The following is a 13,774-nucleotide window of genomic DNA, read 5'->3' on the forward strand; positions in this document are numbered from 1 at the left end:
CTCCCAGGGACTGGGCCTGACCAGAGCCCCGCCCTCCTGGCATAAAAAGGCGGCCCGGGCACCTGTCGGCTCGTACACAGCGGGATGGACGACTTGGACGGAGGTCCTAAGCGCGGGGCTCCCTGGAAGAGGATGTCTAAAGAGGTAGGCGGATCACTGGGAGAGGCTGGGGCTGAGGAGTGTGGTTCAGAGATGAGATGGGGATTGAGAAAAAAGTTTAGAACCACTCCTGTGGGCGCCGTTGATAGCCTACTGTGTGCCAGCTCCCGAAAGCTTTAGCACTGTGATTTATTGATATTTTACTTCTCGCCACAGGTAGGCTTTTGCTAGCCTGATTTTAAGGGTAGAGGAAATGGAAGCCCTGGCTATGTTTTTCTACTTTTTTTTTTTTTTTTGGCCTCACTGCCTGGCATGCAGAATCTTAGTCCCCTGATCATGGATTGAACCCGTGCCCCTGCAGTGGAAGCGCGGATTCCTAACCACTGGACCGCCAGGGAAGTCCAGCCCTGGCTATGTCAATACCCATAAACCGGGATGAGGTTGGGGCCGAAGTTCCGGACCTTAATCTGAGGTTGTGCAATGTTTGGAGGATGTGTCAGACCTGAAGGAGTAAATACCGGAGGGCTGGTATTTACTGAGGGACGGTTATGGGGGTTAGAAACCACATATGCAAAGCATTTGTTATGCTTATCATTCTGTTATAATTTCCTAACTAGTTTTCCTACATTTCAGGTAGTGGTTCTTTCTCTGGTCACAGACGCCTCTAAGAATGTGGTGACAGTTACAGATACTGCCCCCAAGAAATCCTAACCTCTCTTTTTCGGTCTCTCTCTGTCTGTCTGTCTGTCTCTCTCTCTGTCTCACACATAGACACACACACACACACACCCACACCCCTATAATATCAGAGCACTTTCAGAAACCCATTGCATTATCATTATTATAAATAATAGCAATAATAAAAGATGATGATGATAGCAGTCACAGAGTGTGCAAGGTATGACTGCAGACATCCGACGGGCATAGATTGTACAGATCCAAAGACCCCTGGCCAAGAACCCTGTTCAATGCGAAGAGGGGGAAACCCACATTTGAGTGGCTAGCTTGACTTCATTTACATGCCTTATAGCTTTCAGCCTCACAAGGTATATGGCCTCACAAGGCTGAAAGCTATAAGTCATGTGAATGAAGTAAAGTACTATTGTTTTGCCCATTATACAGATGAGGGAACTGACTGTCAGTAAGTTGCCCAGGGTAAAAGAGCCTGCAAGTGATGGAGCTTGGCTGGCACTCAGCCCATCTGATTCCAGAGCCCAAGACCTTTCCATGAGGCCACCTGTCTTCAAATTTCCCAGTCCAGCCTTCACCTGTTTTTTTGTTGTTGTTTTGCCTCTGAGCCCTTTCTCCAAAACTTGGTTCCTTATTACTTTCTGCGTTAAGTCTGAACATCTTAGCTTGACATTCAAGACCCTTCACCCCCCGGGCCCCGCCTCCCAGCCTCACCTCTGTGTTTCCACAATCTGGCTGGTCAACATTTCCAAACTGACCTTTGATTCCTTCCTCTTCACCTCTGTTTCACCGATTGCGCTGCGTCCACCTGCAGTCAGAATCATACCTTTTCAGGGAATATCAGCTCTACATCACTTTCTCTGCAGTGGCCACCCCAGCTCCCTGGCTTCCTGTGGTCTTAGCCGCTGTGGAAGTGGTACCCATGATGGCATTAACTGGGACAGATCTATGGGACCTCATTTCCCTGTAAAGCTGTCCTGCTGGTTAAAGGCGTGGCCATTGCTCTAGACCGTGGATCTGGCAGCACCTGCAGTGTTGTATCTGAAATGCCGAATTAGTTAGTGGGGGGCGGATTGCCAGGCTGGAGACTGGGGGGCTTGAAGGAAGCTAAGGGCATCTATGAGAGCCTGAGATATCAGGGAAGGGGCTTCTCCAGGCCGAGAGGAGCATACAGGCACACGGAGGGGCAGGAGCACAGTCTGTGTGGAGGTCAAAGGTCTTATGGAACTTCGTGTCTTTGTTCCGTAGGAGCTGGAGAACCAGTACTCCCCGAGCAGATGGGTCGTCCGACTGGGAGCAGAGGAGGCCTTGAGGACCTACTCACAGATAGGAAACGAAGGTACCGGGGGCTCTCTCTGTGGCTGCTTCAGGTGGACTTTAGCATGTGGCAGTGTTTCAGGATGCCGGGGCGGGGAGGAGGGGCCTCCCAGCCCCAGCCTCTCGGGACAGTTCCCAAAGTCCAGGCACCTCATCTGCTCGGGGCCAGGTGCCCCGGAGCCCTCTCTGCAGGACTGCCGGGGGCAGGGCAGGGGCAGTGACCATGCTCCACCTCCCCTCCTGCTCAGACAACCTGCCAACTATGCCCAGGCCCTAAGGCCACAGTGGCCCAGGGAAGTGGAGTGAAAAAAGGAATGTGGCTGCTGAATGTGGGATGTTGTTGCTATCTACGAAAAGCAAAGAAGTCTTTTTTTTTTCTTTAGAGAAATCAGGGCTTGGGAATCTGTAAGCTAGTGAAGTCTCAAGGTTAATTCCCATCCCAGCCCCAGGTCTCTAGAACATTTTGAGCTGGGTTGGGCAGACGGGCTCCATGGGGGACGTGTGGGTGAGGGAGCAGCCAGCCTCTCCTCCAAGTCGGAAAACTGGATGTTGGCAAATGAGCTTTGTGTCAGCAGGCTGACTGGAGCTCCCAGGGTTGGTGGTTCTCTACACTGAGATAACCCAGCTGGAGGGACAGGCTAGTGGGGGTTTATTCCAGCACATTTCAGCGCCCTCCCTGTCCTGATAGGGGGTGGAGCTGTGTCCTGGGCTCTTCAGAGTCCCCTACTGTGCCTAGCTCTGCACCAAATGTGTCTCTATATACTCAATATATATTTGAGTGTGCAGAGAAACCTACATGAGCTGGTAGAAAACCCGTTTGTCTATTGTAATTGTCTTGAGGGAGAAAAGAGCTGACCCTGTAGAGAAAGGGAGTCTCTCATAAGAAGCAAGGGCTTAAAAGAGACTCTGAGGCTGTTGCCCTCAGAGACTGTCTTTAGCAATCCCTCCTGAGAAGCCCTGTGGACAGTTTTACATTCACATCCTACCTCCCTTCCTGTTTTCGATGCTCCAGCTGGCCCAGAGGTGCCGCAGGTGCATCTGCCCTATTTCACTGGTGAAGAAGGTGAGTGCGACAACAGGGGGGGCATTAGGGCCAGGCGAGTGGGCGGAGCCATGCATGCGCAGGGTTGGAGGCTGTCTATTGGAAATGTTGATATTTCTTTCATCGTGGACTTTTTGGCATTAATTTTGATTTTTAAAAATACTGCACTTAAATGTTATCTTTGTATTGGTCAGCTCAGGCTGCCATATCAAAATGCCATAGACTGGGTGGTTTAAACAATAGGAATCTCTTTCTCCCAGTTCTGGAGGCTGAGAAGTCCAAGATCAACGTGCCAATTGAAAAAAAAAAAAAAAGGTGCCAAGTGATTTGGTTCCTTGGTGAGGGTACTCTTCCTGGCTTGCAGATAGACCCCTTTCCCCTGCATCCTCACATGGCAGAAAGAGAGAGAAAGAAACGCTTGCTCTTCCTCTTCTTATAAGGCCACTAGTCTCATCACAAGGGCTCCACCCTCATGACCTCAACTAAACCTAATTACCTCCCAAAGTCACCATCGCATTAGGGTACGAATTTTTGGGAGGCACAAGCCTTCAGCCCATAGCGATCCTCATTACTGAGTCTTTGGTGCCCTGCCCCATGCTGTGCCTGAGGTGTCTCACTCACCCCATCCTAGTCCTGCATGATGAGGTTAAACAACTCACCCAAGCGCATGTGGCTAGGGACAGCCACCACTTCCCAGAGCTGAGCTGCCAGGTAAGAGGGGAGCAGGCTGACAAGGGGTGATGACAGTTAGGTGGTGTTGGTGAGTCCCACCAGCTGCCTCTCTTGGTGGAGTTCCCCAGACCTCTGGACTTGCAGATTGCCTCCTTGGAGTCAAACTCCCAGAAGATGGCGAAGGAATGTATAGTGGAAAAAATGAACAGGGGAATCCCCCGCCAACCCAGAAAACCTCTCCACAGAGGTAGAAGAGAAAGAAAACATGATTTTTAATTGAGTAAGGAAATTGCAAAACCAGGAAGAAACCTCACCCTTTTATACAGCCAGGCTTATATCCCTAGGGCATACCTGTTCTCAAAATCAGCATGCCCGTGTTCAAGCAAGAGGACCTGAGGGCACTATCTACTGCCCTAGTCCATCCTAATTCCATAAGGGTGGCCATCTGTGCTTGCAAATTGCCTTTATCCAGAGGAAGACGAGAAATTCCCATATCCTTAAGGCAAGAGGTGGTTTTGCAACTTGGAGCCAGGTGCCTTCAGAAGTTAGGGTCCTTCTCTCCCATGGGGTATCTTGCTTGATAATTATATTTCAAAGGGAGAGCTCCCAGGTCGTTGAAAAGAACGTTCCTAGGTTGTAAAACTGGCAAGAGACTCTTTTAGCTTTAAAAAATATTTACATATGGGGAATTCCCTGGCAGTCCAGTGGTTAGGACTCCACGCAGAGAGCCTGGGTTCAGTCCCTGGTATGCGAACTAAGATCCCACAAGCCGCGCAGCGATAGATAGATAGATAGATAGATAGGTAGAGAGATAAAATATTTACACACATTCCCAAAGGGGTAGAGAAAGGATATTTGATGAGGTCTCCTAAAAATAAATGCTCTAAGAAAAGGGAGGAAGGTAACTCTCTTTTCCTTTTTTGCACTACGGAGAATGAAATTGTTTTTCTTTTGATCTATATTCATTCTAACAGCGTCGACCTGTAACTTGCAGTGGGGACTGCCCTCTTTCAATGAGTAGGTCACTTTTTTTTTTTTTTTGCGGTAAGCGGGCCTCTCACTGTTGTGGCCTCTCCCGTTGCGGAGCACAGGCTCCGGACGCGCAGGCTCAGCGGCCATGGCTCATGGGCCCAGCCGCTCCGCGGCATGTGGGATCTTCCCGGACCAGGGCACGAACCCGTGTCCTCTGCATCGGCAGGCGGACTCTCAACCACTGCGCCACTAGAGAAGCCCGAGTAGGTCACTTTTATCCTCCACCAAGGCCTGGCCTCTCTCAGGCTGGGCAACTGGGGACAGCTGGGTGAGCACGGGCAGAGGGAGGTTTGAAGAACTGTTTCCTCTACCAGTAGCTATTAAATTTGAGTAACAAGACTCAGTAAAAACACATTGTACAAGAAACTAAAGGAGGTATATGTATAACCCGGCTTGGGGCACAGTTCCAAACTCCCATTCCCCCAAACCACGCCTCGCCCAAGGAGCACCAATCACCAGCGAGGTGGGTGGGGCCTCGTGATTGACAGCCCCTGCGACTGAGAGCCTCTCTGAGGTCCCCTCCTGCCTTTCAAGGCTGAGATTGTGCTTTTTCCTCTCCATCAGAAAAACCAAAAGAAGAAAACAAAGGTACGCAAAATACAGGCCCCAATTTTGTTTTACTGTGATAAAATACACATAACATAAAAGGTACCACTTTAACCATTGTAAAGTGTACAGTTCAGCAGCATTTAGTACCTTAACGATGTTGTACAGCCGTCTCCTCTACCTGGTTCCAACACATTTTCATCACCCCAGAAGGAAAGCCGCTACCCGTTAAGCATCCCCCTGGCAACCACTGAGTGCTTTCTGTCTCTATGGATTTTCCTATTCTGGACGTTTCGTATAAATGGAATCCTCCAAGGTGTGGTCTTTTGTGTGTGGTGGCTTTCCCTTAGCATAATGTTTCCAAGGTCCAACCATGTTGTAGCAAGTCAGTGCTTCATTCCTTTTTATGGATGAATAATTTTCCATGGTATGGATGGACCACGTTTTGTTTATCCATTCATCCATTGATGGACATTTGGGCTGTTTGCACCTTTTGGCGATTGTGAAAAGTGCTGTTGTGAACGTTCATGCACAAGTTTTTGTTTGAAAGCCCTAATTTCTTGTTAAGTTCAATAGACACAGCCATTCTACCAAACTGCATGTATTCCAAATGTTTACCTCCAACTTTTTACTTAGTTCATCATGGACCAGTAGCAAGCCGTGTGGGACACCCATTGTCCACAGACCACGTTATAATAGCCCTGCTCTGCACTCTCTGAGGTTGGCTATTTTTAGGCAACAATTGTTTTCTGATTACAAAAGGAGCATTTGCTGATTGAAAAGGATTTTAGAAAATAAAACCATCAATAATTGTCACCCATTGTTAACACTGTGATATCATTTCTTATAGTCTTTTTTTCTCCTAGGAGAAAGTGTTCTGTACTTATAATGTGCAATCTTGTTTTTAATAGCATAAACAGCCTTAAAAATTATTTCTAGAAGAGATACTATGTATAAAATGGAGAAACAACAGGATATATTGTATAGCACAGGGAAATATAGCCATTATTTTGTAATAACTTTAAATGGAGTGTGATGTATAAAACGTTGAATCACTGAGTTTTACACCTGAAACTAATATAATATTGTAAGTCAACTACACTTCAATTTTAAAAATTCTTTCTAACCCAGGGCTTCCCTGGTGGCGCAGTGGTTGAGAGTCCGCCTGCCGATGCAGGGGACACGGGTTCCTGCCCCGGTCCGGGAAGATCCCACATGCCGCGGAGCGGCTGGGCCCGTGAGCCATGGCCGCTGAGCCTGCGCATCCGGAGCCTGTGCTCCGCAACGGGAGAGGCCACAACAGTGAGAGGCCCGCGTACCGCAAAAAAAAAAAAAAAAAAAAAAAAAAGTGTCACTACTGGTTAAATAAATTAAGGTGCAGCCATAGGATGGAATAGAAAGTTAACTGTTTATGAAAAAAAGAAAAGAACGAGGAAGCTGTCTATGTACTGATTGGGAAAGCTCTCCAAGAAATATGAAGTGAAACAGGCAGGGCAGAAATGTATTTCATATGCTGCCCTTTGGATTAAAGGGAGAGAGAGTCCATATCCATATTAATAATAACAGTCACCTTGGCAGGGATATTTCATGCAAATGCCTGTCGTATATTTTTTTAACCATATAAACATATTATTTCTTCAAAAGAAAAATGAATGGCATTTCATTTATTTTTTAAGTTAATGCTCAGATAGCTCAGATTAAATTCCCGTCAACTTTTCAACGCAACTTACAAGATGTGATGGAATTCTGAAAAAAGCACTTCAAATTATAATCGCAGATGCAATGCATTTGATTTGCTTAACAGAATCTCATGGTTCTAATCAAGTAAAACGTACCTATTTAATAATGGATTGATTCAGTTAAGTGTGTCCTGTGGAGTGGTCTGTACCCAGCGTGGCACCTGGGGGCAGGTGAAGCCTGTTTGGGTCTGATCCTTGTAGAAGTCACACATCAGGCTCTGAGCAGTTGGTCGCTTGAAGCTTTAGGAGATGGGAAGCCCCTTTCCACCCCTCCATGAGAGAGGGAGTGGGAACCCACAGAACACAGCCAGCCTCATCCCTTTCCTAAGAAGCCTCCCCCTGGCCTTGTTCCCTCACTCAAGGGTGGGGTGTTGGTGATGGCAAAATCGGTTTTTCAGCCACCTCACCTGTCCTGCAGAGGCAGCCTGGTCCCTGCTTTAGGCACGTGGGAAACTTGGCATCTGCCACCATTTTTATTTCTCTTGACCTTGAGCAGTCCAGCAGAAATGGAGGCGGCCCATTTTAACAGTTTATTCACACTTGCATAAACACAATCTATGCAAACTATCTTCGTCTACCTAGTTTGCCCTTTCTGGAATTGCAGAATCACCCAACCCAAGGGAGCCCTGGTGAGTATTTTTGGGAAGGGGCCGGTGGGCGGGGGGACCATGGCCACCGAGGTTGGGGATCTGGAGGCTTCCAGGGACAGGGATCCCAAGTTGAAGGTCTCTTGCCACCAATCTTCAGTATCAGAAAGATTGCAGTGTTCGTGCTGTATGGTATTTGTGTAACCTGCTTTCGCTCTTTATGTGGCAAAATACTCTCCCTCCAGTATTTCCTTTTTGGTTAATGCATTTTGGGTCCTGTTTGTGTAATCTTTGCCTAGTCCAAGGTCATTAGGATTTCCTATTTCCTTTTCTAAAAGCTTTATTGTCTTCGCTTTCACATTTAAAGCTGTGGTCCGTCTGGAATTGGTCTGGTGTGGTGTGAGGTAGGGATCAAGAAACTATTTTTTTCTTCCTTCAGATATTTAGTTGACCCGACACTACTCACTGAAATATTTATTCATTACATAATTTTCTTTTTCTTTTATTTTTTTACACACTTTTCTTTTTAAAAATTAATTTTTATTGGAGTCTAGTTGCTTTACAATGTTGTGTTAGTTTCTGCTGTACAGCAAAGTGAATCAGCTCTACATATACATGTATCCCCTCTTTTTTGGATTTCCTTCCCATTTAGGTCACCGCAGAGCACCACAGTTTTCTTTTTTTTTTTTTGGCTGCACCACACGGCTTGTGGGATCTTAGTTCCCTGACCAGGGATTGAACGCAGGCCCTCGGCAGTGAAAGTGCGAGTTCTAGCCACTGGACCACCAGGGAATTCCCTACACGATTTTCTTTTAAGTGGTTATGATGTACCAGGTCCTGGGTGTACAGAGGTGGGCAAAGCAAAGCCCTTGTCTTCTCAGAGCTCATGTTCTAGTTAGGGTGACAGACAGACAGTAAACAAGTAAAAAACATATGAAGGATTAATGAATGCTGGGATAAAAAAATAAAGGAGAGGGGCTTCCCTGGTGGCGCAGTGGTTGAGAATCCGCCTGCTAATGCAGGGGACATGGGTTCGAGCCCTGCTCCAGGAGGATCCCACATCCCTCGGAGCAACTAAGCCCATGCACCACAACTACTGAGCCTGTGCTTCTAGAGCCCGTGAGCCACAAACAACGAGCCCGCAAGCCACAACTACTGAAGCCTGCGCGCCTGGAGCCCGTGCTCTGCGACAAGAGAAGCCACTGTAATGAGAAGCCCATGCATGGCAACGAAGAGTAGCCCCCGCTCACCACAACTAAAGAAAGCCCGCACGCAGCAATGATGACCCAATGCAGCCAAAAATCAATAAATAAATTTAAAAAATAAAAATAAAAAATTTTAAATAAATAAAGGAGAGAAAGGGGATATACCATAATGTATTTTACCTGTTTTCTATTGTAGATCACTTGGGCTGTGTCCAATGTTTTGCTGTCATAAATAGCATTAGTGTGGGCATCTTTAAAACAAGTCCTTAAGAATATTTCTGATTATTTCCTTATAATAAATGTATAGATAAGGACTTCTGCATCAAGGAATATGATCTTCTTGGGCTTTGATACATATTTCCAAGTTGCCCCCCTGGAAGAAATTACCAGTTTACACTCTCTGGCACCCAGTGATAGAGGAAGCTGAGCTTCCTGGGTTTCAGTGATCGAAGTGGGGCCTTGAGGGGACATTGTTCACTGCAACATGAACATACAGAGTCCCATCCCACCTCTAGGCCTTTGCCTTTGGTATTTAATTTACTTACGGTAAATTACGTAAATGTACTTCCTCCTTTCTCCTGACCCCAGTCCTAGCCAATTTTCACATCCCTCTGACCTCTCCCATCATGGTGCTCAATTATATATTCATATTGCTTTATTATCTATTTGTTTCAAGTGATTTTATATCTTAGTTCCTAGAAGGTTATTTTTCCAAATACTTGGAAAAGTTTATACTTCCCAGAGCACATAGCCAAGTGTAACACATATAATAAGCATGTAATAAAGTAGTGGTCGAAATGGTGCCCATCAGAACTGCCAGCTCACCAGAGACAGACGTCACAGATAGTTCTGGCCCCCACTTGGATGGGCCAGTCTGATTTCTTTGTAACTATGCACCTGTGGGATGCTTCAGACCCCAGCCCCGATTACCATGAGGACTTGGGGAAGCACTGATAGCTGGAGCTAACTGGTCAACCCAAAGGGGCTTTCGGCAAAAAGGTTCTGCCTGAGGTTGTGCTGACAGCAACTTGTCCATTTCTGGAGACAGCTACCAAGAGGGCCCAGGCCACCGGGAGGAACCTGCTCGATGTCCCCTATGGAGACGGCGAAGGGGAGAAACTGGACATCTACTTTCCTGAGGCAGTGTCTGAAGGTAAGCCGGGGCTAGTGGTCCCCCATGGATCTCAGCTGGGAGCCCTGCCTCGGCCCACACGCCCTTTGTTTTGTCCTACAGCCTTGCCATTCCTCATGTTTTTTCATGGAGGATACTGGCAGAGCGGAAGGTGAGTCGGGGGATTTGGATGAATGGAGAAAAAGGGAGATTCATCTTTGCCTGGACTCTTCATTTCCTAGGGCTGCTGCAACAACTTACCACAAACTTGGGGGCTCCGACAACAGAAATGTCTTACCTCACAGTTCTGGAGGCCAGAAATCTGAAATTCATCAAGGTGTGGGCAGGGCCACGCTCCCTCTGAAGGCTCTGGGGAGGACCCGTTCTTACCTCCTGCAGCTTCTGGGGTGTCCGGGTCTTTCTCGCCTTGTGACCGCATCACTTCAACCTCAACTTTCATCTTCACAGGGTCTTTGTGTGTCTGTATTTCAATCCTCCCTCTCCTTTCTTTTACAATGTCACCAGTCATTTGATTTAAGGCCCATCCTAAATCTGGGACGATGCCATCTCAAGATTCTGAATTATATCTGCATAGCCCCTATTCCAAATAAGGTCACATTTGCAGGTATGGGGGTTTAGAATTTGGACACGTTTTTTGGGGGGACACTATTGGATCCACTATACCCAGTGAAAAGCCTGTTCAGTCTACTCTAATCAAATGGAAAACCACAGTGACTAAGCATCCCTGTTTGCTCAGAAGTGAGTGGTTTCCCAGGACCTGGGGTTTTCAGTGGTAAAAAAAGAGAGAGTCCCAGGCAAACTGGGACCACGGGGCATCCTAAGGTAAGCAGAGGGGAATTTGGGATCTTCAGGGACACTGCTGTTCCCTAGGATCTTACTAAGGAGTTGTCTGTTATAGGATCTACTGCTCTTCAAGCATATCATCTTCATGCTACATTTATTGCATTTTTACCCTTTGCTTTGTGAAGCTCTCTACATGTCTCACCTCCTTCAATTCTCAAAAACAGCACCCTAAGAGAAAAAACATAATTGTTCCTATTTTACAGAGAAGGAAATTAGGCTCAGAGGTTAAATATAGTCTCTAGGGTCCCATAGCTAGCACGTGATGTCGTAAGGACAAAGCCTCCCTTCTTCCCTTACTGCACCAGGTCAGAGAGCGATAGTGCCCTGGGTGGACAGGACACAGAAGCAGCCTAGTGGCCAAGTGGCCTCCAGTTGTCATGTCTTTGTCTCCTTCTGCAGTAAAGACTCGTCAGCCTTCATGGTCAGCCCACTGACAGCACAGGGAGTGGCTGTGGTGATAGTGGCCTATGACATTGCCCCCAAAGGTAATGAGGGTAGTCTTGCAGGTGCAAGGGCTGGTGGGCTTTGGAGGGGAGAGGGCCCCTGGCGGAGACTGACATAGCTCCTACCCTCTGCACAGGCACCCTGGACCAGATGGTAGACCAGGTGACCCAGAGCATCGTGTTTGTCCAGAAACAGTATCCAGGCAACCAGTGGGTATCGCTGTAGATTTTCCTTTTGTCAGACTGAGTGGGAGGACAGTGGACTAAGCTTCTTGGATGCAGCCCAACTGCCCCCTCTGGCTTTGGAGCAAAAGGCAAATTGGGACTCCTTTATACTGGCCTGTTGCTTTGGTTATACTGGATGCAAACCCAGCTCTCTGCTCTGACCCACTCAAGGGGAATTTACCTGTGCGGACACTCAGCTGGGGCTCACCTCGCCGCCATGATGCTCCTGGCCAACTGGACCGAGCATGGGGTCACGCCCAACCTCAAAGGTTTCCACGGGGACTGAGCCTGGCTGGGCGGCATTCACCCTCCCCTGATGGGCCTGAGGGTCTGTAACAGCTGCTTGAAATTTCAACAGCTGTGAATAGCTTGACCTCGGGGCTTTGAGCCTGGGGAGCAGGGCCTGCTTTGCTTCTTCTCTGCCCCTTACCCTGGCCTTGCCCCACTGGCCCTGGAGGCGGGCTGGCCCCACCTTGCCCCACCCGCAGCCTGGCTCTGTGACTGTTCCTTACCTTCACAGGCTTCTTCCTGGTGAGCGGGATCTATGACCTGGAGCCTGTCATGCACACCTCTGAGAATGCCTCTCTCCTCACAACCCTGTGAGTCACTTGTCTCCTCGTCCCCCAGCTGGCCTGCAGCCTGCGAGGAGGGCCAGGGGTGCAGCAAGGGCTGCTCCCTGTCCTGACCACACTTTCTCCCTGCACCAGGGAGGTTGCTCAAAGGAACAGCCCACAGTGGCACCTGCAGACAGCCCCGACACAGCCTGTGGATCCAGCCTGCCGCATCCTGGTGACTGTGGGCCAACACGACAGCCCCGAATTCCACCGACAGTCCAGGGAACTTTATCAGGTACCCCCAGCACCCCGCTCGTGGCTCGAGGTTGAGGGTCATGCAGTCTTATTATCTTCCTGTTTATTTCACCCAAACGGACCCCACGGTACCAGTCATTTCTTCAATAAATACTTAGCACCTGGTATGTGCCAGGCAGCTGCGAGAGCCCCTCTCCCCCCACCCCCCGCAGGCTAATGCTTCCTCTTCCCTCGTTTCTCCTACTCAGACTCTGCGCCGAGGAGGGTGGAAAGCCTCCTTTGAAGAGCTCCATGATGTGGATCACTTTGAAATCCTTTGGAACCTAACCCAGAAGGACTACGTGCTCACCCAGGTAGGGTGCATCCCTTCACCGTGGACAGAATGCATCCTGCTGTAGCCCCTACACATAAGGTGAGGTGGCCAGGCAGGGGGCATGGGGAGTCACCTCGCTGGCTCTTTGGCATCCAGGAGGTTGGGGGACTTGACGATAGGGATTGAATGCCACGCTTGCTTCCTGTACTTCACCTCCCTCTGAAACAGCCCCAGGTGATCTGCAGAGGCTGGTCCTGGGCACACAGGTGGGATCTGCATGGGGCTCTGGTGTGGATGGGGACAGGCAGGTACAAGAAAGTATTAGCTTGTTTGTGTGTAAGCATTAAAGCAACACCAACTCCGTTGGGAAAGGAGGGATGGAGTTGGCCACATGTTTATTACAATTTTAATGTGGAGAATCCTTTTAAAAGTCTAAGGATGGGGCTTCCCTGGTGGCGCAGTTGTTATGAGTCCGCCTGCCGATGCAGGGTGACAGGGGTTCGTGCCCCGGTCTGGGAAGATCCCACATGCTGCGGAGTGGCTGGACCCGTGAGCTATGGCTGCTGAGCCTGCGCGTCCGGAGCCTGTGCTCCGCAACGGGAGAGGCCACAACAGCAAGAGGCCCACGTACCGCAAAAAAAAAAAAGTCTAAGGATGAAAAGGAACCTTCCTACACTGTTGGTGCAAATGTAAATTGATACAGCCACTATGTAGAACAGCGTGGACGTTCCTTAAAAAACTAAAAATAGAGTTTCCATATGATCCAGCAATCCTACTTCTGGGCATATACCTGGAGAAAACTATAATTCAAAAAGATATATGCACCCCAGTGTTCATAACGGCACTATTTATAATAGCCAAGAAGCAACCTAAATGTCCATCAACAGATGAATGGATAAAGATGTGGTATATATATATTAGTCAGCCATAAAAAAGAATGAAATAATGCCATTTGCAGCAACATGGATGGATCTAGAGATTATCATACTAACTGAAGTAAATGAGACAGAGAAAGACAAATATCTCATGATATCACTTATTATGTGGAATCTTAACAAATGATACAGGGACTTCCCTGGT

The 13,774-nt window shown here is 48.2% G+C and overlaps 1 protein-coding gene across 1 annotated transcript; it reads left to right on the forward strand.

Annotated features, from left to right (window-relative positions):
- The first annotated feature begins 84 nt into the window (after positions 1-84).
- AFMID (arylformamidase) lies at positions 85-12,779 on the forward strand. Its single transcript, XM_065897107.1, has 10 exons — positions 85-144; positions 2,038-2,128; positions 9,978-10,082; positions 10,164-10,212; positions 11,304-11,389; positions 11,485-11,557; positions 11,744-11,841; positions 12,093-12,171; positions 12,280-12,421; positions 12,630-12,779. The coding sequence occupies exons 1-10, from the start codon at positions 85-87 to the stop codon at positions 12,777-12,779; spliced, it is 933 nt and encodes a 310-aa protein (XP_065753179.1).
- Positions 12,780-13,774: the final 995 nt, after the last annotated feature.

The sequence above is a fragment of the Phocoena phocoena genome, chromosome 19 (genome assembly GCF_963924675.1).
Source record: "Phocoena phocoena chromosome 19, mPhoPho1.1, whole genome shotgun sequence".
Classification (NCBI taxonomy): Eukaryota; Metazoa; Chordata; class Mammalia; order Artiodactyla; family Phocoenidae; genus Phocoena; species Phocoena phocoena.